This window comes from Garra rufa, chromosome 5 (assembly GCF_049309525.1).
Source record: "Garra rufa chromosome 5, GarRuf1.0, whole genome shotgun sequence".
NCBI lineage: Eukaryota > Metazoa > Chordata > Actinopteri > Cypriniformes > Cyprinidae > Garra > Garra rufa.
The window spans coordinates 52,903,907-52,928,622 of record NC_133365.1 but is presented as its reverse complement, the minus strand read 5'-3'; the positions used below and the strand labels follow the sequence as shown (position 1 = coordinate 52,928,622).

General features: G+C 30.4%; 2 protein-coding genes across 3 annotated transcripts; one reads left to right on the top strand and one right to left on the bottom strand.

Annotated features, from left to right (window-relative positions):
• Nucleotides 1-1,327: 1,327 nt before the first annotated feature.
• Nucleotides 1,328-3,834, top strand: LOC141335382 (diamine acetyltransferase 1-like). Its single transcript, XM_073840822.1, has 6 exons — nucleotides 1,328-1,585; nucleotides 1,726-1,777; nucleotides 1,900-1,983; nucleotides 2,186-2,287; nucleotides 3,302-3,342; nucleotides 3,548-3,834. The coding sequence occupies exons 1-6, from the start codon at nucleotides 1,520-1,522 to the stop codon at nucleotides 3,716-3,718; spliced, it is 516 nt and encodes a 171-aa protein (XP_073696923.1). The 5' UTR covers nucleotides 1,328-1,519; the 3' UTR covers nucleotides 3,719-3,834.
• A 397-nt stretch (nucleotides 3,835-4,231) lies between these two features.
• Nucleotides 4,232-24,283, bottom strand: apooa (apolipoprotein O, a). 2 transcript variants are annotated; one of them, XM_073840820.1, is made up of 10 exons: nucleotides 24,237-24,283; nucleotides 20,683-20,796; nucleotides 18,697-18,816; nucleotides 14,877-14,909; nucleotides 11,025-11,079; nucleotides 10,848-10,943; nucleotides 8,975-9,066; nucleotides 6,429-6,515; nucleotides 6,214-6,255; nucleotides 4,232-4,443 (listed from the first exon to the last, which is right to left on the bottom strand). In XM_073840820.1, the coding sequence occupies exons 1-9, from the start codon at nucleotides 24,243-24,245 to the stop codon at nucleotides 6,214-6,216; spliced, it is 648 nt and encodes a 215-aa protein (XP_073696921.1). In that variant the 5' UTR covers nucleotides 24,246-24,283; the 3' UTR covers nucleotides 4,232-4,443. The 2 variants fall into 2 exon arrangements, with proteins under 2 accessions (XP_073696921.1, XP_073696922.1); XM_073840821.1 differs by lacking the exon at nucleotides 14,877-14,909.
• Nucleotides 24,284-24,716: the final 433 nt, after the last annotated feature.

The following is a 24,716-nucleotide window of genomic DNA, read 5'->3' as shown; positions in this document are numbered from 1 at the left end:
TTAGTGGGTATACTTGCAATTGAGAAGTGGCTCTCCCAAACCCTAACCCCTAAATTTCTACTTAGAAAAATTATATTGAAAAAATATATTATTCAGTTTGATTTATTCAAAAGTGAAGTAAAAAAAAAAAAAAAAAAAATATATATATATATATATATATATATATGTATATGTGTGTGTATATATATATATATATATATATATATATATATATATAATTTTTTCTTTGCAAATAATGAAACTTTATGTACTCCAAAATATGTGATTAAACTTCAGATAAAACCAATTTTGAAATATCTAAAACAAAAGTTATACCTCTTTATAAAGAAACAAAAATATGTGAGAAAAAATATTTATTTTATGCAAAAAAAATCATTAGGATATTACATAAAGATCATTTTCCATGATTTTTTTTTTATTTCCTACTGTAAATATATCAAAACTTAATTTTTGATTAGTTATATGCATTGCTAAGAACTTTATTTGAACAATTTTAAAGGCAATTTCTCAATACTTTGATTTTTTTGCACCCTTAGATTGCAACAAAACACATTTAAAAATCATTTATGTATTCAAATCTTAGATATTTACTTAGATCCGTTTATTATCTATTGAAACCGACAATAAAATTCAAAATAACAGTAAGGTTAATATATATATATATATATATATATATATATATATATATATATATATATAAAATCATCATTTAGCTTCATTTGTACCTAAAAATATGTGATTAAACTGCAAATAAAACCAAATTTAAAACACTTGCTAAAAATCATTAGGATATTAAATAAAGATTCCATGAAGATATTTTGTAAATTTCCTACTGCAAATATATCCAAACTAGTTATGTGCATCGCTAAGAACTTCATTTGAGCAACTTTAAAAGCTATTTTCTCAATATTTTGATTTTCAAATGATATCTCGACCAGTTGTTGTCCTATCTTAACAAACCATGCATCAAAGAAAAGCGTATTTAGATTCAGATTTCAGATCTTCAAATCTCAATTTCTAAAAATTGACCCTTATGACTGGTCCAGGGTCATATATAAAAATATTTTGCATGCTAGACAACATTATAATCAGTTATAATATTTTGTTAGCATTGGTTTGTATTCTCTCAAACGCCAAAAAGACCAAATAGTAATACTGTCTCATATTTCATTGGTTGCAGCCTTGACACAATATCCGACAGCTCTTCTTTTGTTCTGGTGCGCGCTGGTTATGCACGTCTAATGTGTCTAATGTGAGTCAGATCCACTCAACTCTAGCGAAGTACTTCCGGTTGCTGACGTCAGCACTTCCCCTATAAATAGCGCCGGAGCTCAGCGATCAGATTCAGAACAAAGCGCAACCAGCGACTTTAGACTTCATGTAATTCCCGACTAACAGGGTGAGAAACCCAGACTTACTGCTGAGGGTAGCCCCCTTGGAACCGAATGAAGAAACAAATCTTACTGCATTTCACATACCGAGGACTAGTAAGAAAAGGGAAGAAGAGTAAAAGAAGAAAATGGCCAATTTTATATTACGGAAAGCCGAGCCCAAGGACGTGTCAGACATACTGCGACTCATAAAGGTAATTTATTTATTTTTTTTTTTTTTTTATATATATTATTTCAACATTGTTTGTGAATATAATATAAGAAAAAAATATTGCTTATTTTAAAAACGTATTTGTTGTACAATTATAATTTTGAACGCTGTTTTTAAATGTAGGAACTTGCTAAGTTTGAGGAAATGGAGGAACAGGTTGTTCTGACCGAGAAAGGTACGTTATTCGCTAAGTCAGACCTTATTTAGTTATGATTTCCAGATTGTATATGAACCTATATGACTATAAGATAACGATTTGCTGTTTTTATTATAATTTTTTTTTTTTTTTTTTGTTAGAGCTGCTCGAAGACGGTTTCGGAGATCATCCGTTTTATCACTGCGTCGTCGCTGAAGTCCCGAAAGATAAACAGTCTATTGAAGGCAAGCCAAAAACGTCGATGTTCATTGATATAAATCATCTGTTTATATTAGGGATACAATGTTATAGTTTGTGATGGAAATGTTAGTTTATCTTTCTGCGTCACTGTGACGTCAGAGCCGCTGAATCCGAGTAATTTTCCTCTTCTGTTTAACCCCTTTAATCCGGGTTACTAATCACCATCGTTTATGATTTCTACATCAGGTTTTACAGTAGTTGGCTTCGCCATGTACTACTTCACCTATGACCCCTGGATTGGGAAGTTGCTTTATCTGGAGGACTTCTATGTGATGAAGGAGTTCAGAGGTATGAGAAGATTCCACCAAAATTAATAATTTATTATTATTATTATTTTATTATTATTATTTTTTTATGATTCCAGGAGGATTCTTTTAACAATTATATATGTGTATATATATATATATATATATATATATATATATATTTATTTATTTTTATATTATAATCCTATATTTTAATTGAATTTTTCCTAATCTAATTTATAAAAATTATATTTATAATAACATGTATAAATCTTATTCTTAATAATAATGTTTTTATAACAATTAGATGTATGAAAAATAATAAGAATGATAATAAAATTATTCTTAAGAATTTAATTTATTATTACTACAATTATTAATAATAATAACAATAAAAGTAAGAATTGTATTATTAATAATATATAATAAAACTATTATTATTATTATTATTATTATTATTATTATTATTTTTTTTTTTATAACTTATATTAAGCAATAGTAATGGTAATGTTTTTAATAATAATAAAATTCGTAATAGTAATATAACTAATAATAGTATACTAATCATGTTTTTAATAATAATAATAATATTAAGTTGTAGTAGTAGTAGTAATATTTTATTTAAAAAATAATTCTTATAAAATGTTTTTAATAATAATAATAATAATAATAATAATAATAATAATAATTAGTAGTAGTAATATTTTATTTATTAAAATATAATTCTTAAAATTGTTAGAATAATTATTAAAAAAATATTAATTATTACTTTATTAATAATAATAATAATAATAATAATGGTTTTTATTAAATAGTAATCAATAATAATCAATAATAATAATGTTTTTAATAATATAAATGGTTTCTTAAAATATATTTTATTATATTAAGTAATAATAAATACTATATATATATATATATATATATTATTATTATATATATATATATATATATATATATATATAATTTTTTTTTTTTTTTTTTTTTTTTTTTTTTTTTTTTTTATAAATTCTATATTAAGAATTATTTGAATGATTTATTTCTTGTTGTCTTTCAGGTTATGGGATTGGCTCTGAAATCCTGAAGATGCTGAGTGAGGTATATATATAATTCATTACAGCCTAAATTAACGAGACAAAATGTCTGAAATGTTTAAAATGATTTAAAAAAAAAAAAAGTTTGATAGTATTTTATTCTTGGCGTACCTGGTTGTGAGTTTAAAAAATAAAATATTAGTAAAAAAGTAAAATATTTCTTTTTAAAAACCAACACAATTCTCGATTGTCTGTTTTCCTCTCCACAGACAGCAGTGAAGACTCGATGCAGCGGCATGCACTTCATCGTGGCCGAGTGGAACACGACGTCCATCGAGTTCTACAAGCGGCGCGGAGCGTCTGACCTCTCGCACGAGGAGGGATGGCGTCTGTATGAGATTGACAAGTGCAACCTTCTCAAGATGTCAAGTAGACGCTAGTGCAGGAGGACATGTTCGATAGAGGAGGATTAGGACTACGACTGTTTTTGTCTAGTCTATAGATTACACATCCAATGTATCAGTCAATAAATAAAGCATATACTCTGAGAAACAAAGTCAGTGACTTGATAGTTTTGTTGGATTAGTATATTGAATTTATAATGAATATTATCAGACTTCTCTTTAGTCGGCAAAATTGTACTTTCTTTTAACAAGTGAGACAATGACGTTGTCCTTCAGGAAGTGTTTAATCGTGTGCTACTGTTTGGAAACAAGCAGGCGTCTGAATCTAGACTAAACTAGTTCAGAGGTTGTTTAACTGCTGCAGTTGCAGTTTTTTTTGTGTGTGTTTGCACAGGAAGAGGAAGTTCAGACTGACAAACCGAGCTGACAAACTAAACCCAAATTAGGAGAAATGTTCCCTTCTGACCTTGTTCACTATATGGTACACACGTATATAATGACATGCATATATATGCAGTACCTTTAGTTAGAAATCAAACAGCCATCAGATTTATTTTGGTACACCTATGTATTTTTTTTAATACAATCCCAGTAGTTTGTTTTCAAGTACAGAACCTTCGATTCAGACCACAGACTCCTGTCTGATGATTGACAAATGAAAGAGGAAGTGGCTAGTGCAAAAGCAGGTTGTGAAAGTGGGTGAAGGATGGAGATCCCGCATTGCAACCGTCAGGGAAACAACCTGAGAGACGATGATGTACCTGTAAACAAACAGAACAGAAAACCACACTCATGAGGACTTCTGAGAAAAAGAAGTCTTCTGAGAAAATACACACTTACACTTACACACTGTTGTTGCATTAGACTGCAAAATATTAAACCAAGTGGCATTTTAAATCAAATAGATTTCAAATTCTGAAGATTTACAGTAAAACTAAATAAAGCAAAACAAAAATAAGATAAAAAGGTATTGTTTTTGTTATGCACTTTGCATTGCCAGTAAAATATTTTGTTATTATTTCTGCTTAAAAGTGTCTGAATGTCATTGCATTAGATGGTAAAATATCAAACCAACTGGCATTTTAAATAAAACTGATTTTACATTATATATATATATATATATATATAAAATATATATTTCATATATAATTTAGAATATATTTTAAGATTTTTTTACAATCTAATGCAAATAAAAGATTTACTGTAGCACAAAATATTCAGAGCAAAAACAAAAATTTGACAAAAAGGGTATTGTGTTTATGCATTGCAAACTATGTTATGTTACTAAATTTCAGATTGAAAGTGTATTGATTTTCAGCAGCACTTAATGCATGATCTCAAATCAAATATCTTAATGTTGTTGCATTGGAACTATATATATTTTATATATATATATATATATATATTTTTTTTTTTTTTTTAATTATAAAAATATTTAATATATAATTTTAATTATAAAACGGTTAGTTCCATTCCTCAATTCTGATTGGTCAGCAGCTGTGTCGTATTCATGATACGGCACTGCTATGACCGCTTCACTCAACGGTTTTGTGTATCATTGAACCCCCTTAGTAACCACCCTTAGCAACGTAAACACAGCTGCAGCAGTTAGGGACTACTTTTTACAGCGGAAGGCAGTTAATGATTTTACTTTATGAAAACGTACAACTTAATATATATAAATTAATATTTATTTTGGATTTTAATATTTTTATTGTGTGGTAACCGTTTTATAAAAGCAATAAGGTACTTGAGGCCGTACTCAAGTGCCTAACAACGCCCTTCAGCCGTGATTTATTCACGATACAGCACGGCCTCTCGTACCTTATTGCTTAAATATATTTTATTAACAATCTATTGCATATAAAGACTTAAAATAATTAAAGCATAAACAAAAATAAGACAAAAAAGGTACTGCGTTTAATGCATGATGTCTTAAAATGTCTTAATGTCATTGCATTAGATGGCAAAATATAGAACCAAGTGGCAATTTAAATAAAATTTGTTTTCAATTATTTATAAATATATTTAATACATATGTAATTTAGAATATATTTTAATTTTTTTTAACAATCTAAATAAAGCAAATAAATAAATAATAAATAAATAAAGATCTACTGTAAAACAAAATAATTCAAGCAAAAACCAAAACAAGACAAAAAAAGGTATTGTGTTTATGATGCACTGCTCGTAAAATATTTTATTTTATTTCTGCTTAAAAGTGTATTGCTTTTCAGCAGCACTTGCATGATTAAAAAATGTCTGAATGTCATTGCATTAGATGGCAAAATATTAAACTAAGTAGCATTTTAAACAATTGTTATTGGATGATGTTCCTAATTAATGTGATTCTCTACAGCTGTGGTTCATCTGCTAAAGCACTCACAGGAAAAGGTAAACTGGCAATTTTACTGCAATTTAACAGTTTCAAAAGGTTTTAGGTTTATGATTATGTTAATGTTGCTTATGCATTGTGTTGTTGGCACCAGTGTTGTGTTCCTGTGCTGCTCATGATGTTTGATATTTTGTACCTAAGCTTTGGTCTCCCCGCTGGACCTTTTTTCCGCTTGCTCCTGTTCAAACACAAAACAAAAAGTGCTCAGGCTCTTTCCAAACAATATTTGCAGTGTTCAAATGCTATCTGTAGGTCAAACAGTAGAGGTTGTGAGTTTAATGCTTGTTTAACAGTAGAGTTGCTTTGGCATATGCATGAATGTAAAGTTTGCTGGACAAGAGCCAAACTCACTTTCTTTGAGGCAGGTTTGTCTTTGATGAGTTTCTCTACGGCAACATAAGCCTGAAGCGCCCAGTCGTATACAGTGTCTCCTGTGTTCTGTCGTGGGAACATTAGAAAGGGTCACTTCAATGTAATGAGACACTCACACACATCTACAGAGATTGATTGTTTTGTAGTTGTGTATTTTGGCTCCTGAACGCTCTTTTATTATCAGTGAGCAACACAACTGCTCGTCTTAAAAAAAGTGTTTTGTAATGTTTTGGGCTGTACTAATTGGTCAGACTGGGAACAACATTTACAGTACTACAGACTGCCAAAAGTTATAACAAATCAAGGAGAAGAGTTCAAAAAGACTGTATGCGGAACAAAAGTCGCTTGTTGTTGGCTAAACTGAAGCAGGATTTCCAGTGCAAAAATCTTGACAACATGTGTTTGTTCTTATTTCCAATCAGGCAGGTGAAATATTAGACTAATATCTTAATTAACACTGCTTGTATGTATCTTTACCAGCTATTTAGTTTGTCGAAATATTGTGCTCTTTCCTGCTTACAAAGACCTTCTCTATTTGATTTGGCAGCTTGCACATATTTTTCCCATGGTTTAGACAGTATAAACAACATATTCAGCAGTACATTAACCATGCAATCAATGTTGTTGTTTACATCCAAGTATAGCCAGTATGGCTGGGCATTTGGGTAACTGACCAAACCATGACATAAGAGCTAACCCTCTATCAACCTTATTTTTCCCATAAGAGCAAAGGCGGCCATTTGTAAATATAATGGGTCTGGCTTCCGGTCTCATCCGCTTCCAGTTGTTTTTAACTGTACAATACAACTAGTTTTGCTGCTTGATATTATTACTTGTGTGTCTTACCATATTATTTAAATGTATTATCTTAATTATGAACACAATTGTTTGGAATTAAAACAGTCCTACTGTTTACGACAGCTTATGAACTGGAAGTCTAACACATTACTAGAAAACAGCTTACCTTCACATTGAAAATACATGATATTTTTATTGTGTGTGTGTATATATATGTATGTGTATGTGTGTATATATATATGTGTAAAATGCATTTATAATTGAACAATAAATAAATACCCTGGACCAAAGTCTTAAGTACGGTATATTTGTAGCAATTGCCAAAAATAAACTGTATGGGTCAAAATAGATTTTTCTTTTAAGCCAAAAATCATTAGAACATTAAGTAAAGATAATGTTTCATGAAGATACTTTGTAAATTTCCTACCGTAAATATATCAAAACATAACTTTTGATTAGTAATATGCATTACTAAGAACTTCCTTTGGACAACTTTAAAGGCAATTTTCTCAATATTTAGATTTTTTTTTTGCACCCTCAGATTCTAGATTTTTAAATAGTTGTGTCTCGGCCAGATATTATCCTATCCTACCAAACCCTACATCAATAGAATCACATTAAATCAATGTAAAGATGCAGAAAGTGATTTTACTGTTAGCAATTTCACTGCTGCATGAGATTTGTCCACAAAACCAGTCATAAGTAGTATAGGTCTATTTGTAGCAACAGCCAAAAATACATTGTATGGGTCAAAATTATTATTTTTTTATGCCAAAAATCATTCAGATTTTGAGTAAAGATCGTGATTTATAACTTTCCCAACATGTAATATTATATCAAAACTTGTTTTGCATTGCTAAGAACTTCGTTTGAACAAAAGGTGATTTTTTTTTTCTCAGTATTTTCCAGATTCCAGATTTCCAGATTTGTATCTCAGCCAAATATTGTCCTATCCTAACAAACCATACATCAATGTAGAGCATTCATTTATTCAGCTTTCAGATGATGTATAAATCTCAATTTTAAAAAATTTTACCCTTATGACTGGTTTTGTGGTCTAGGGTCACATATTGCGTTTCTGAATGACTTGAATCTCTGAAAAACACTTCATATGATAATTTACACTTTTGATGCAGACATGTTTGGTTCATTTTTGCAGTGCAATTTAGGCCCCGATGGTGAACATACCAGCATCTACCAGTAGCCAAACCTTGACACCTTGAATTTGAACTTGGGTTCAAACCAAGTGTGAAAACAGCCTAATTTTGGGCTGTTTTGCTTTTTAATCAGTGCCACCGCTGGCCTCTCAGGACATTTCCATCAGCATATCTGACAGGATGAGGACATGCAGTGGTGAAATGACCCTTTAGACAGATTTTGATCTGAAATCGCGCGCTTGTGTGGTGATGTGTGCTGACAGCGCTTCAGCAGGACGCGTGTGACAGAGAGATAGTGAGAGATTCAGACCGTTTTCCACTGCAAGGTCTATATTTGTTACAATCAAAACAGACAAACGGCTGATAATAGATGCAGTGTTGGTGCAGCTTTGCTCGGTGTCCTTGGGAGTTGTTAGGAATGTGTTTCATCTGCTGTTTTTAACTGCTGGAAAATTTACAGGTCGTAACCTCGCCTTTTCCTCGTTTGGAGGCCCGTCTCAACAGGGTTCTAGCGATAACATCTCACAATCCTACAGCCAATAAACACACGACACACACAGACACACCTACCTTTGCGACGGTCACGGCCTCTTGAGGATAATACATGGACGCAGCTATAGCCATTAGACTAGTCGGGTAGATCAGTTTCTTCAGTCTGGAGCCTTGAAATGACAAAACAACACTAAAATGTTTTTTTTATTTTGTATTTTTTTTTTTTATAGGACACATTAAATCAATCATAAGGTACAGTGAAAACATTTCTAAGAATTCTGAATAAAAATGCAGTTTTTATAACAATATGAAGCAACACAAATGTTTTTTAACATTGATGATCGGAAATGTTTCTAGGGCAGCAAATCAGCATATTCTAATGATTTCTGGAGGATCATGTGACACTGAAGACTGGAGTAATGATGTTGAAAATTCAGCTTTGCATCACAGGAATAAATTACATTTTAAAATATATTCACATAGAAAACAGCTATTTAAAATGGTAATATTTTTTTCACAATTTTACTGTATCAAATAAATGCAGCTCTGTTGAGCAGAAAATACTTATTTTAGAAAAATTAAGGGGAGACACTGCAAGTAAAAACGCTGTTTTGTCATGCACCTATCAAGTTTGAGATTTTGGGCTTTTTGGTTTTTCATAAAGTGTTTTTTTCAGACTAGTGGAAAGAAAACATCATTATTTGTGTCAATAGATTTCAATTACAATGCATATTTTTAAAAGCCGTTTGTCAAATTTTTGTCAAATGAGTTTTTTCTCCTACACTGGGCCTTAAATCTCCACTGCAGTAGTATTTACACACACCAAACTTTACATTTTTATTCCTGTCTATATCCTGAAGGTTTTTCCAAAGGGATTTGTTCATATATAATTTTCTTGATTTTATACATTTTATTCCCCCCAAAAATGGTAAAAAATATACATGTGACAAAATTAGATACCCCAAATTTATGTCAAAAAAATTAAACAAGAATTTTGAAACCGACTTCATCCAGTGTTTAGATTTTTGTACCAGAAATGTATGCAAATTAGTGCATATTTCATTAAATAATGCCTCATTTGCATATTTAAACCTAACATTTGAGAAAACTTGTAATATAAAAAATGCTTGCAATTATCAAAGTAATCAATCACCTGGGTAAGTAAAGTGATAACCATTAGTTAATGTTTTTTACTCTATTCACCTGCAGTGTCTCGCCTTAATAAAATCTTACTGACCCCAAATTTGTATTAGTGTTTGTGCAAGACAGCAAATAAATAATATTCAAGTTGTTACTGAAAAATTCTTAATTTAGGACATATTTACTTTAGAAGGAAAATGACTCAAGATGTGAAAATCAATCAATCAAAATCAAATAAATTTTTGCCTTGAACCAAAAAAAATATCAGCCAATGAGGCTGTTTATAGATATTATAGATATTTCTACTAGAAAACAAGACAAAAATTCTTGGGTAGAAATCGTTATTCTCCAAAGGACCATAGTGAAAAATAAATATACTAACTATTTCATGCTAAGTATACTACAAAAACATGTACATATTATGTATTAAATAAAAATACCCTGCAATTGTACTTTTAGTACACTAAAGTGGTAAATTTAAAGTCTGCTAAATTGGAACAACTAATTTTGCACTTAATGCACTTTAATTGCACAGAAGTAGTGCTAAAGTCCAACTAAAGATATACTTAAGTGTATTTGATTGTGCTAAAGTGGAACTATTGCAAGTATACTTTAGATACACTTGAAATATTTTGCATTTAAAGACCAATATTATTTAAAGATCATGCAGTCCTCATTAATAGTGACATTAAATGCACAAGAAGTACTCCAAATAAAGTCTTGAGTGATAAAATAAATAAAATGCATTTATAAAAAAAATTTATCTCAAATCTATTACTTTTTACTAGGATATCAATAAAACTTTCACTACCTCTTCCAAAGAAAAGGCCCAGGATCCCAGCAACTCCGATGACTCCGGCTCTGGGGTAAAACTCAGGTGGAGGGTTCTTCAAGTAGGTATAACTGTCTAGATTACAGTGCAAAAGATAGATACAAGTCATTTTATTAAACAAGTCCAGTAAGAAAGCGTGTTTGCATGTGTGCTTACTCTGTCCGAACTGTACAGTGCTGTCAACCTTGGGTTTCACCGTCCCATAGATACCCTAAGATGCAATATAAAAGAATAAATGTTAATTGTTACAATGTTACTTTCAGAATCTAAAAAGTAACACTAATTTAACTTCAGATGAATCACTGTTAAAATGAAATGCTAAATGGCAAGACACTTTCTTGTAAGCAAAGCAGCAAGCTGCATTTCTTTGAGGAAGTAAAATGAATGTTTTTATTGCATGGAAATGACCAGAACATATGACTATTCAGGTCCAGATTGACATGAGGTCAGAAAATCAAGTTTTTATTTGAAGTATTTCTTTGACCCCTTGTAAACTTCTACACCGTTCAAAGGTTTATTAGTGTACTTCTGGGTTATATTTTGATATTTGATAAATGCACCTCCTTGGCAAATCATTATCAGCACCAATAAACCCATAATGCATCACAGACTGAGATATAATGGTCTATATTGAGGCAATCAGATAATCAGATAGCTATGTGACCTGAGATAGAATGCAATATCTGATATAGAGCAGAATCTGATGAATATGCAAAAAGTGAAGCACTTGAGCAAACTAAGGGAAACTAGTAAATACAAATTATTATGTAAAATTATTATAGTATACAAAATGGGGGTAAAATGTGAATCTCCACCTGCAAAACTCCACAGAAAGATTTTCACATGTGTGTGCCAGGTCTTATTGTTTACTAAAATAGTAATTGTTTTTGTTCATTCAAATAAAGCTAAAATACAGAATATATAAAATATTCTAGAATATATTAATATATTATAAAATATATAAATATTACACGGAAAACAACTGACTGAAATAAATTGAAAGATAAATTATGGAATATAATATACAAATAGAATAAATTCAAATTATTTAATAAATTTAAGGGGAAAAAAAAACTTTTATTCATGCACCTGTCAAATTTGAGCTTTTGGGCTTTTTTTCTTTTTTTTCTTCCTTCAGACTAGTGGAAAGAAAACATCCAGTAGACACCATTAAGTGTTTCTTTTCTAGCACTTTATCTATTTGTGTCAATAGATTTCAATTACAATCCATATTTTTAAAGGCTGTTTTCTCAAAATGAGTTTTTTCTCCTACACTGAGCCATAAATCTCCACTTTAGTAGCACTTATGCACACCAGACGTTACATTTATATTCCTGTCTATATCCTGAAGGTTTTTACAGAGGGATTTGTTCATATATAATTTTCTTGATTATATACAACATTTTATTCCCCCCGAAAATTTTGAAAATATAGTGGTTTTCTATCTGTTCTAAGTATTTTCTGAATTATAGAGTAACAAATATGAGATACCCAAAATTCCCTCTGTAAAACATTCGACTCTAATATGTCAAATTAGTGCATATTTCATTAAATAATGCCTCGTTTGCATTTTAGAATACAATTTTTTTTGCAATTATCAAAGTAATCAATCAACTGGGTAAGTAAGGTGATAGCTATTAGTTAATTTTTTAAATAACTAATATGAAAGATTTAAATAATCAAAACCAAAACACAACAATCTAAAATATAGTATATACTATAATAGTACCTAAATAATACTAAAATACAATTAAATTGTGCACATTTCTTAAATATTGTCTAACTATATTCTAAGCTGATAACATGAATGTAGCACCTGCATTTCTCTCGCTTTACCATGTTTAAAGGTTAAAGGTGTGATTTCTGTGGCTTTAGCGTCACCAAATGGGATTGCAAAATGAGTGTTTTCAAACAGGTCCTTTAAAACACTCCTCCTATGCAATTCATCAGACAAAGACAAAGTCCTGCCCCAAATTCACACCACTGTATGAGGCACTGTTGAGACATTTCATGAAATTCAGTTTAATTTCACTTCTTGGAACAGACTTTTCAAGGCTGTTCTGCTTTTAGATGTGGGTCAGTGTGTTCTGCCTCCTTCTGTGGGTTATGACAAATACAGCACTGTAGGACAGAGAGACTGGCTCTGTGTCAAACACTTTATCAGCTGCTGTGAAGTGTTGTGTGTGCAGTGCTTCATGTTGCATGAGATCATTTTTCCACTTTGCGTTGTTGTTGTTGTTGGATGCTCTCTTTGTTCAGATACACTGTACAATCAGAGGTCATTCTGGACCGATTCATGCTGTGAGTTAAAAGCAGGACCTCTCACGAGAACATTATGATGTAGCATTTTCCATCAACAAATAGAGTGAAACATCTGAGTTTTTATTGTTAACTAACACTATACAAACTGAAACTACTAAAAATTGTTTTTAGAAAAATAAATATTAAATCAACCTAAAAGTGAAAAAAAAAACAATAGAAATGTTGCTGAAATTGCTCAAATTTGAATCAGAGTGCATTCAAATTAAATAAGAATATAAAAACAGAATAAATAAAAACTGAAAATACATAAATATAAAAATAAATAACATAAAGTATTCAATACTATAATAGCATATTATAGTATTTTAATGTATTTTTAAAAACATCAGTGGTTCTTATTTCATACTCTAAAAATATCATACTTTAAAAATCCTATCTATAAAAATATTTAAAAATCATAAATTAACAAAATTTTTAAAACACAAATTTAAATAAAAACGTAATATTTTTATGTATTTTCAATTTAAAAATTACAACTAATGAAAATTCATTACAAATCAATATTAAATACTATGTATAAAAAACAAAAAAAAACTAATGTTTTTATGATGTCAAAAACACCAGTGGTTCTTATTTCAGATCTTAAAAATCCTATTCGTAAAAATATTTGAAACATAAATATTAAATCAACCTAAAAGTGAAAAACAAAAAGAAATGTAAAAAATAACTGTATTTGGAATTGGAAAAAAATCTAACTAAATAGAAATATAAAAAAACTAATAAAATTACTAATAAATACTAATTGTATATATTTTTTTTAAACAAATTCAAATGAAAACTGAAAATACATAAATATAAAACAAAATAAATGTCACATTAAAGCAATAAATACTATAGCAGTATATACAAAATATTAAAATAAGAAAAAAAACTTCAAGTTATGACAAAAACGTCAGTGGTTCTTATTTCGTACCTTAAATCATATTCGTAAAAATATTTGAAATGTACTAATTATACTATGATATAATTAAATTACGAAATATATAAAATATACTAAAAATGTTATACAAAAATTAAAAACTCCATGTTATTATGATGTCAAAAACATAAGTGGTTCTCATTTCAGACCTTAAATTATATTTGTATAAGTATTAATGAAATAAATATTAGATCACTAAAATTGGAATCAGAATGAATTCAAAATAAATTGAAATATAAAAAACTAAAAATCACTAATAAAAACTAATTACATTTTTCAAATGAAAACTGAAAATGCATTCATATAAAACTGAAAAAGTAAGTATTAAATACTATAATATATATAAAAATACTAAAATATAAGAAAAGAAACATCAAAGGTTCTTATTTAAGGCCTTTTAAAAAATCCTATTTCAGTTTAATCCAATTCAGTTTGATAATGCAAATGTGTAATAATGACTTCGCTTTTAAGCACAATTGTAAAGCATTTGAGCCACACAGAGCAGAAATCTGTTCTAAACACAAGCAAACACAATGACTACTGTATGTTCGGAACCGAATACTAGCATAATGCACAGTGCACACTGAATATTGCCAACTATTTTAAATATAGTATGAGAAAAAGTATGCATTAGACCACAACAAACATTTCAGTCAGTGTTTTTATGCTTTGTTCTTGACACTTGTTTTGTATGCAGTATGTTGCTCCGAACATTTTGACAGAGAGCAGCGTGTGTAAAGATGATGTGTGCATGTGCTCATAGGTACCTGCGCTGTCTGTTGGGCCGAGCTGGCCGTTTGCTGGACCGGATCAGACCACCAGCAACCAGGACCAGACGGCACATTCAGATGAAGAGGAAACCAAATCATCACAACATCATCAATGAAGGGCAAACCATTAGAAATCACAATGAAAAGAGTCACAGATTATCAGAAAGAGCTGCATTCCATAAACATTTCATTAATGTTTCTCTCTAAACATTTAGAAAGTAGTGTAACGGGCTCTACAGGGTTTCTGTGTTTTTGCAACGTTGAGTAATGTATCAAGGACATATCTCACCAATACTTTCATAAACAAAGTTTAGAGAGAGTGTAAACAGAGAGCTTCATTAATTATAATGGAGCTTTGTGAGATTGCGAACTATGACTGACAGCTTTTAATCATTGTTAAGGGAGTTTGTAAATGAGATATAGCTTTAATACAGAAGTTAAATGAACAAGAAGGTATTATTAAGTGACTTGCATTATCTGACTACAACAGTATTGCCTGATTTTGCTCTGTTTCGTCATCAAAAGTAGTCTGAAACGAGTCACAACTGAGCCGCTGCACATCTCCATTCAAACACAGCGGATTTTCGTTTATGAATGAACGTGCGTTTTTAAAAGTGCCATAGAATGGAAAACTGTATTTACCTCGGCATAGTTGAATAATAACCGTTCAGTACATGGCATCGCTCACAAGCACTAGAACTTGTGTGGTATGGAAGCACTCCAGCTGCATTATAACTTTACACAGAGTACATGCATCACAATAGTGAGTAAAATGTCGGCGATTCAAAACGAAAGTTTCAACAAACCGCATATTAAAAGCGGCTAGAGCTCCGTAATTAAATATTTGATTTCCTCCATGTGCGAGCTTTGAGATGAGCAGCTCTGTGAAACAGCCAATCAGAGCAGAGCTCATTAATATTCATGAATCTTCCAAATAAGGCAATAACAGAGCATTTCATTCTAGGGACAAATCCCAGGGTTGTAAATGGATCTGTAAAACCGTTTCTGGAGATTTTTTGCCCTTTCCTATGCAATATGTAACCCTGGACCACAAAATCAGTCATAAGGTTAAATTTGACAAAACTGAGATGTATACAACATATGAAAGCGCAATAAATAAGCTTTTGATTGATGTATGGTTTGTTAGGATAGGACAATATTTGGCTGAGATACATCTATTTGAAAATCTGGAATCTGAGGGTGCAAAAAAAATCTAAATACTGAGAAAATCACCTTTAAAGTTGTCCAAATTAAGTTCTTAACAATGCATATTACTAATCAAAAATTACATTTGGATATATTTATAGTAGGAATTTTACAAGAAATCTTCATGGAACATGATCTTCACTTAATTTCCTAATGATTTTTGGCATAAAATAAAAATCAATAATTTTGACCCATACAATGTATTTTTGGCTATTGCTACAAATATACCCCAGCGACTTAAGACTGGTTTTTTGGTCCAGGGTCACATATATACCTTCTATGCAGATATCAGAGAACAATTTAAAATATTGTATAAATGCATTCTATGGCACCTTTAAACAAATCTAGTGAAAAGATTAAATTACCCATTCAAACAGAGACTCACTTGCTTTATTCCTGAATGAACCAGCTGTTCGAACGAATCAAAAGAATGATATGATTCAGTCATTTAAATCAGTGTCTTGCTGCCACCTGCTGGCATATCTTTTCAGTTATTTAAATCTTTAATATTTCTGTATTCAAAATGTTACATTTAAAACATTAATCTCAACATGAATTTATGAATTTGATTTATATGAAAAGGTAAAAAAAGGTAAAAACAAAATTCCATTTAAGGACTTTAAGGAGTCAAATTTCACCTCATAATCGAAATGATCAGATTTTTCAATTATTGTTAAGAATGTGCTCCTGAAATTTTGACCGTGCTCTTAAATGTTTTTTAGGAAAAGTAAGCATAGAGCCCTGGTGTAATGTATATTGCATGGCTTTATAAAGCTCTTTTGTTCAGCTTGGTAACCTACTGACAACATCTGTGACATGCACAAAATAATTTTCAATTTGTAAAAATGAACAAAAATCCTGTTTACAGTAATCCACTTAAAATATGAAAAACTTCCTGTACCTTTGTACTGTATGCACCATGGGAAAGTTACTGGATTCATTGCTAAGTTTGTTATTGTACACATGATTTCTGCTTGTTTTTACAAACTGAGACATGATTTATTATTCTTTCTACGGTAATCAGCAGCATGCCACAGATGCTGTACAGACGCTGGCATTCCTTTTTCCTTTTTTAAGGTCTGTTTGTCTGTAAAACAATGCAACCAGCTGTGTGTTTAACAGTGTGTTGAAGGGCTTTTAAAAATAAAATGCAAAAATAAGAGAATGATAAACTAAAAGTTTTAATATGCAAATATTTTTTAAATCAGATTTTATAGAATGCAGCTCTAATTCAGTCACCAAAATAACAAAAAATAAAGAGTGTTTGGAAATATGCAAGTAGTAGGCTGGAGAGTATTATTTATCAATTAGATTAAATTCTTTTTTTTTTTTTTAAACTAATGGTATAATCAAGTGTTATTTTAGATGGGTTAGTTTCACAAAACATGTCTGCATCAATTTTCATCCAAAAGCAAAAGAAGAAATAATATTGTAATTGTACAAAAAAACAAAACAAATGATTAAATCAAACTAAAATTTCAATGAAAAAAACAACAACAACATTTTATTTTAAATAATTACAAATATTAATAAATACTATAATAATACTTAATTTTAAAATAAGATTACAAAAGTCTCTAGATTTAAAAAAAAAAATATATATATATCAGTGGCTCTTATTTCAGACCTTAAAATCCTATTAAACCTGAAAAAATATAATTAGAAATGTTGCTGAAATAAAAAAAAGATTAAAGAACTAAAATTACTAATGTAAATCTGGAATAAGAATAAATTAAAGCTACATAAAAATATTAAAATAAACTTAAAAAGCCTATAAAACGAATTAAATAATATTAATTACTATATTAATAATACAAAAATAAAAAAGACAAATACTCTAGATTCTTTACACCAGTGATATTTAGAAATAAGAAATTTAAAAAATATGACATTTGGAGTGTTTGGAAATATAACCGCATTAGGCTGAACAGAATTATCAGTCAATTATTATATTTTCTCCCTTTTTTCAGTTTTGTTTATTTTTTTATTCAACAAATATTTAAATCCAGTGTTATTTTAGATGAGTTAATCTCACATATGTCTGCATCACATTTCATCCTCAAAACATAAAGAATTAATAATCTAGTTATTGTATAAAAATAATAATTTTTAAAACTTAAAATTAAATAAAAAAAAATTTCTCTATGTAAAAAAGTGTAAAAACGTTGATTTTTTTTTTTGTGATACAATATGGTTTTGTGAGAGATCCTAGTTTCCAGCTGTTCTAAATGATTTAATTTGTTCCAGTGAACTGAAGTGAGTTGTAGATGATTGTAGAGTGTAAATAATAAATGAGATTATATTCTTAAAATAAGATGGAGAAAAAAAGAAAAGCCATGCAGAGCAAATAAGCCAACAAGCTGCATCTACTGCATGCTCATGCTCACAATAAATGAGTTTAGTTCAATGTATTTTTATACTAAAAACAACATTTTTGGCCAGTTTAGTTACCAATTTAACAAAATGTGTCTGTTACCTTTTAAGAACTAGGGCAAAAACTGTGTGAGTGACCAGCCTGCACCAGTCAACCTTGTTAAAAGTGAATCAGTGCACAAACCGGCTCTGTGTTTGACACAAGGCGGTGCATGATTAAATTACATTAAATCTTTACCTGGCACCAGGTGGTATACGGCTCAGCCTGTTTTCTCAGTGCAGCCACGCTCTCCTCCACCTGTCCTCTCTCTGGCTCCACATAGTGAAACTTCTGCTGTGGTGTTGAGTAGAGAGACAACTGCGAAACCAACGGTGTTATAGAATCAATGTTAATATGAACAACTTTTCCTTAATATTACGTTAAACTCTTGCTTGTAAACAGATGAAAATGACAGACAATTTGGGCTCAGCTGAACACATTTCACCCCAAAGTTCAAAGATAAAATATGAACTTCTATTTTGCATGAAAAGAAATAAACACCCTCTTGATGACTATTATGATTTGTTGCATTTTTACATTATTTTCATAACAAATAAGCATCTTTTCTCGGTTGACTGTAATGCATAATTACGTTTAATTTTATTTCTTGCCATTTTTAATTAAGCTTTTAAGTTTAATGTTAAATTCTCATTTGTAATACAAATCTGTTTGGCTTGACAGAAATTTAGTCAATAAAAAAAAAAAAAATAATTTATTTTTTAATCTATTCTAATAATATTATAATCCAGTATGAGTGTTCATATAAAATATAAATTCATATAAAAAAATCTGAATCAGATCAAATGGTTTTCTGGCTTAAAACTGAAAAAAAAAAAAAAATGCAGCTAAACTTAATTTATTATAAAAAATAAATAAATAAACGCATACAATTTCTTAAAAAAAAAAATTCTAAAGCTGAAAATATTAAAAAAGGCCATTTCAAAATATAAACGCTATAATAGTATATAAAAACAATACATTTTCAGTATTTTAATCAGCACGTATATTTGGTATTTGAGCATATTTTTCTACTTTTGAGCAAGCATATTTTTTATAACATTAAAAGGTTACAATTGAATCTCATTTCCCAGATAATATGTTTCAGATATATATGTTTTTTAACGCTAAAGTGTTAAATCTCCATCAATTAATATCAATTAAAATAATAATTATTCTCAATTGTGATTCTCACTATCATTACATTAGATTTTAGATAATTATGACAAGCCCAAAAAAATCCTGATTTTCTATTATCAAAAAAAAAAAAAAATCAGTTGATGTTAGGGTTAGAGGATAAATTCACTCCCAGATTGAAAATTAAGAGATAATTTACTCACCCCCTTGTCATCCAAGATGTTCATGTCTTTCTTTCTTCAGTCGTAAAGAAATTATTTTTTTGAGAAAAACATTTCAGGATTTCTCTACAAATAGTGGACTTCTATGGTGCCTGTGAGTTTGAACTTCCAAAATGCAGTTTAAAAGCAGCTTCAAAGGGCTCTAAACGATCCCAGCAGAGAAAGAAGGGTCTTATCTAGCGAAATGATCGGTTATTTTCTAAAAAAAAAAAAATTACAATTTATATACTTTTTAACCCTTAAATGCTCGTCTTGTCTAGCTCTGCGTGTACTTTGCCGGTTCAAGACAGTTATGTAGAAAAACTCCCATCTCATTTTCTCCTCCAACTTCAAAATCATCCTCCATCGCTGCAGAAGTACCGACCCAGTGCTTACAAAGTGAACATGCAAAGAAGATTAAACGCCCTTTACAAAAAAAGGTAAACAGCAATGTAGGACAACTATTAAAGTTGGAGGAGAAAATGAGATGGGAGTTTTTTGACATATCCCAACTGTATTGAACTCGAAATAGACAAAGAGCTAGACAAGACAAGCATTAGAGGTTAAAAAGTATAGAAATTGTAATTTTTTTTTAGAGGCCAGGGATCATTTAGAGCCCTTTGAAGCTGCATTTAAACTGCATTTTGAAAGTTCAAACTCGCAGGCACCATAGAAGTCCACTATATGGAGAGAAATCCTCAAACGTTTCCCTCAAAAAACATATTTTCTTCACGACTGAAGAAAGAAAGACATGAACATCTTGGATGACAAGAGGGTGAGTGCATAATCTGTCATTTTTAGTTTTGGAAGTGAACTTCTCCTTTAAGGTGTGTCTCTGGCGTGAGATTACCTCATCTACACTCAGACTTGTGTTGGGTTTGTCATCATCAGCGGAGGCGGCAGCCGCCAGCACAGAGGAGGAAATCAATCCCAGAGCGCCTGAGACTCCTGCAACCCCTCCAACCTATCAGAGCAGCCGCAGCGTCGTCGCCATGGAAAGAGAAAACATGAATGAACCGGTCAGATGGAATTTCCTGACCTACAAACCCCCATGTTCAGTCAAGCACAAACATCGCAAAACTTCCCTACGGCTGCGTCTATTTGAAGACGACGGTCTGGTTTGTACTCACTGTCAACACATGCTGAATGTTTCTGGTTTAAGCAAGAATAATCAGTTACTCAAACTGCCTACGCACTGCTGTTTTGAGGACATTCAAGGTGCCTCGGTTTCTCTTTGCAGAGAGATTAAATGAGTAACATTGAGGCGGTATCAGACGAAACCTGAGGTCGAATCATTTTAAATGCGGCCAATGTTAAGTTCAAAGGTTGAAGACATAAACGGGTTACATAAATGTTCTGATCCTCTTTCTGCTTTCCTTTGCTTTTCACTTGGCTAATATTGATTGATATCCTTTGCAAACACATGATGCGTTTGAGAAAATGATAACATCGCAACTTGTACTTTTTGGCCCAGTTTCACAGACAGGGCTTAGACTAAACCAGGATTAGGTCACGGTTCAATTAGGGTGATGTTTATAAACATACTTTTGAAAAAACATTACCAGTGAGCATCACAAGACAAAACAAAGGCAGTGAAAGAAACTTGCACTGAGTGATTTTAAAACGTATCAGTTTAAACAGCTCAGACTGACATTTTAGTCTAAGACTATGCTTAAACCGGGAGCTTAAGGGCTGGTTTTACAGACGGGGCTAAGATGAAGCCAAAATTAGGTCACAGTTCAATTAGGAAATTTAAGTAATTTTTCTAATCATGCCTTAAAAAAACATTACTGGTGTGAGCCTTGAGACAAAACAAAGGCACTGAAAGAAACTGACTCTGACTGATCTTAAAACGTATTAGTTTAAACAGCTCAGATTTACATTTTAGTCTAGGATTAGGCTTAAGCCTGGTCTGTGACACTGGGAGTTTGAGGGCTGGTTTTACAGACAGGGCTTAAACTAAAACAGGATTAGGCCATTGGTTTAATTAGGACATTTAAGTAATTTATAAACATACCTTCAAAAAAACATTACTGGTGTGCATCTTGAGACAAAACAAAGGCACTAATAACAAGTTTCTTTCAGTTGAAACAGCTCAGACTTTGCATTTTATTCTGGGAATAGGCTTAAGCCTGGTCTGTGAAACTGGGAGTTTAAGGGTTGGTTTCATAGACAGGGCTTAGTCTAAACCAGTATTAGGCCATAGTTCAGTTAGGACATTTAAGTAATTTTTCTAAAGTTGCCTTAAAAAAACATTACTGGTGTGAATCTTGAGACAAAACAAAGACGCTGATATATTTTAAGATTAGTCAACGCAAGTTTCTTTCAGCTTAATCAGCTCAGACTTACATTTTAGTCTAGGACTAGGTTTAAACCGGGAGTTTAAGGGCTGTTTCACAGACGGGGCTTAGACTAAGCCAAAATTAGGCCATAATTCACAATTTGGACATTTAAGTATTTTTTTATAAACATACCTTCAAAAAAACATTACTGGTGTGCATCTTGAGACAAAACAAAAGCACTAAAAGAAACTTGCACTGACTGATCTTAAAGTGTATCAGTTTAAACAGCTCAGACTTACATTTTAGTGTAGGACTAGTTTTAAGCCTTTGTTTGTGAAACAGGGAGTTTAAGGGCTGGTTTCACAGACAGGGCTTAGACTAAAACAGGATTAGGCCATAGTTCAATCAGGACATATAAGTAACTTTTATAAACATGCCTTAGAAAAAAAATTACATTGATTTTAATCACTGAAATTAATTTAAGATTAATATACACTACAGTTTTTTTCTTTTGTTATGCTTATCAAGCCTGCAGTTATTTGATCCAAATTACAGCAAAAACAGTACAAATCTGAAATATTTTTGCTATTTAAAATAACTGTTTTCTATTTGAATATATTTTAAAAAGTAATTTATTCCTGTGGTTTCAAAGCTGAATTAAACATCAAAACTCCAGTCACAGGATCCTTCTGAATTCATTTTAATATTCTGATTTGCTGCTCAAAAACATTTATTATTATTATTATGTTAAAAACAGAGTCAATTTTTTTCAGCTTTTTTTGATGAATTGAAATTTCAGAAGACCAGCATTTATCTAAAATAGAAATCCTTTGTAACATTATAAATGCTGTTATTATCACTTTTAATCAATAAAATTTGCTAAATAAAAGTGTTTATTTCTATAATGTCTTTTTTTAAAAGATACAGTGTATAATGTTAAATTATATTTTAAAATATAGAAATCGGTTATTTTATATAGTAAAAATATTTCAAAATTGTACTGTTTTCACTGTACTTTAGATTAAATAAATGTAGGCTTGGTGAGCAGAACAGACTTACTGTTTAAGAACTTTTGATTGGGATTGTTAATACTACATGGAAAAACTTGAAAGTAAAAAATAAATGAGAAAGGTTGCATTGGCTAAACTAACTGAAAAGTTTAAAATACTAAAATTATAAAAACTGAAAAATAAAGCTAAATAAAAGTTGTTTTATAATAATAATAATAATAATGAGTATATAAATAATACTAAAAGAGCACAAAGTGTAATAAAATTGTTTATTCTCTGCTGTAACATTTTCAGTATTCTAATTCTAATATATTTATATAATATTTATATTTTTCTATTACTGTGCAAGTGTTGCCACCAGAAATTATTTATTTTGCATAAAATTATAAGATATTCTGGTTCATATTTTTGCAGAAAATGAACCAAATTTTTAAATATTGATCTAATGTTTCTTTTTTTTTACTATGATTTATTTACAGTGTTAAATCAGCATTAAAACAAAACATTGTTTTCAGTTTCTCTTAAGGATTTAACAGTGTTTTATCTCCATCTAGTGGGAAAATATGAAAATGGGCCGCATGTCACAGTTATAAGCGATTATACTTTGAATAACAATAAAATATAAAATGACCTAGTATAAAATATGATTGGTAGCAGTCGTTTTATAAACTTTAATTTCATTTTAAACTTTTAGCATAGACTGTGGCAAAGCCAATAAAAGCCAAAAGAGACTTTGACTTAGTAACGGTCTAATGATCTAACATTACAAATCGCCCCGATTTATTTGTATTTTTATAGAATAAACCCAGTCTATATAATCAGAGCAGCATAAAATAGTAAATACTATACCTCTATTAGGTTTATTTAAACAAGTAAATAGTTTGTGTCTTATCTCTTCTGCGGTGCCCTTGTATTTCCTGCCCTCAAATGCTTCTTTAAAACTCATGAATATATAATAACCTTCATAATAAAATCAACCGAACTGAAATTCTTGTACATGTGTATGTAATACTGAATAGCGAGGGACTGTAAGCGTTATTAGTGTGTTAACAAGACAAGATCACAGTCAAGAACACGAACAGAGCGACTCGACTGAAGTTTTTAATTCTCACCTTGTACATGGTCCGGTCTTCTTCTTCTTGTTTCCTGCTGAGCGGCTGCGAGCAGACTTTCATCCGCTGAGCGCCATCTACAGATTATCAAGCTCACTACACTCCCTTGAAATGTACAATGTTTTTGTGTTTATATATATATATATATATATATATATATATATATATATATATATATATATATATTAATTGCGATTTTATTTATTTATTTATGCATTTATTTATTTAACATTTTATGCACTTTATTTCAGATAGAATTAAAATTGTTAAAAATAATATTATATATATGTGTGTGTGTGTGTGTGTGTGTGTGTGTGTGTGTGTGTGTGTGTGTGTGTGTGTGTGTGTGTGTGTGTGTGTGTGTGTGTGTGTGTGTGTGTGTGTGTGTGTGTGTGTGTTGTGTGTGTGTGTGTGTATAACATTACAATAATTAAAATGTATATTAATTGCGATTTTATTTATTTATTTATTTATGCATTT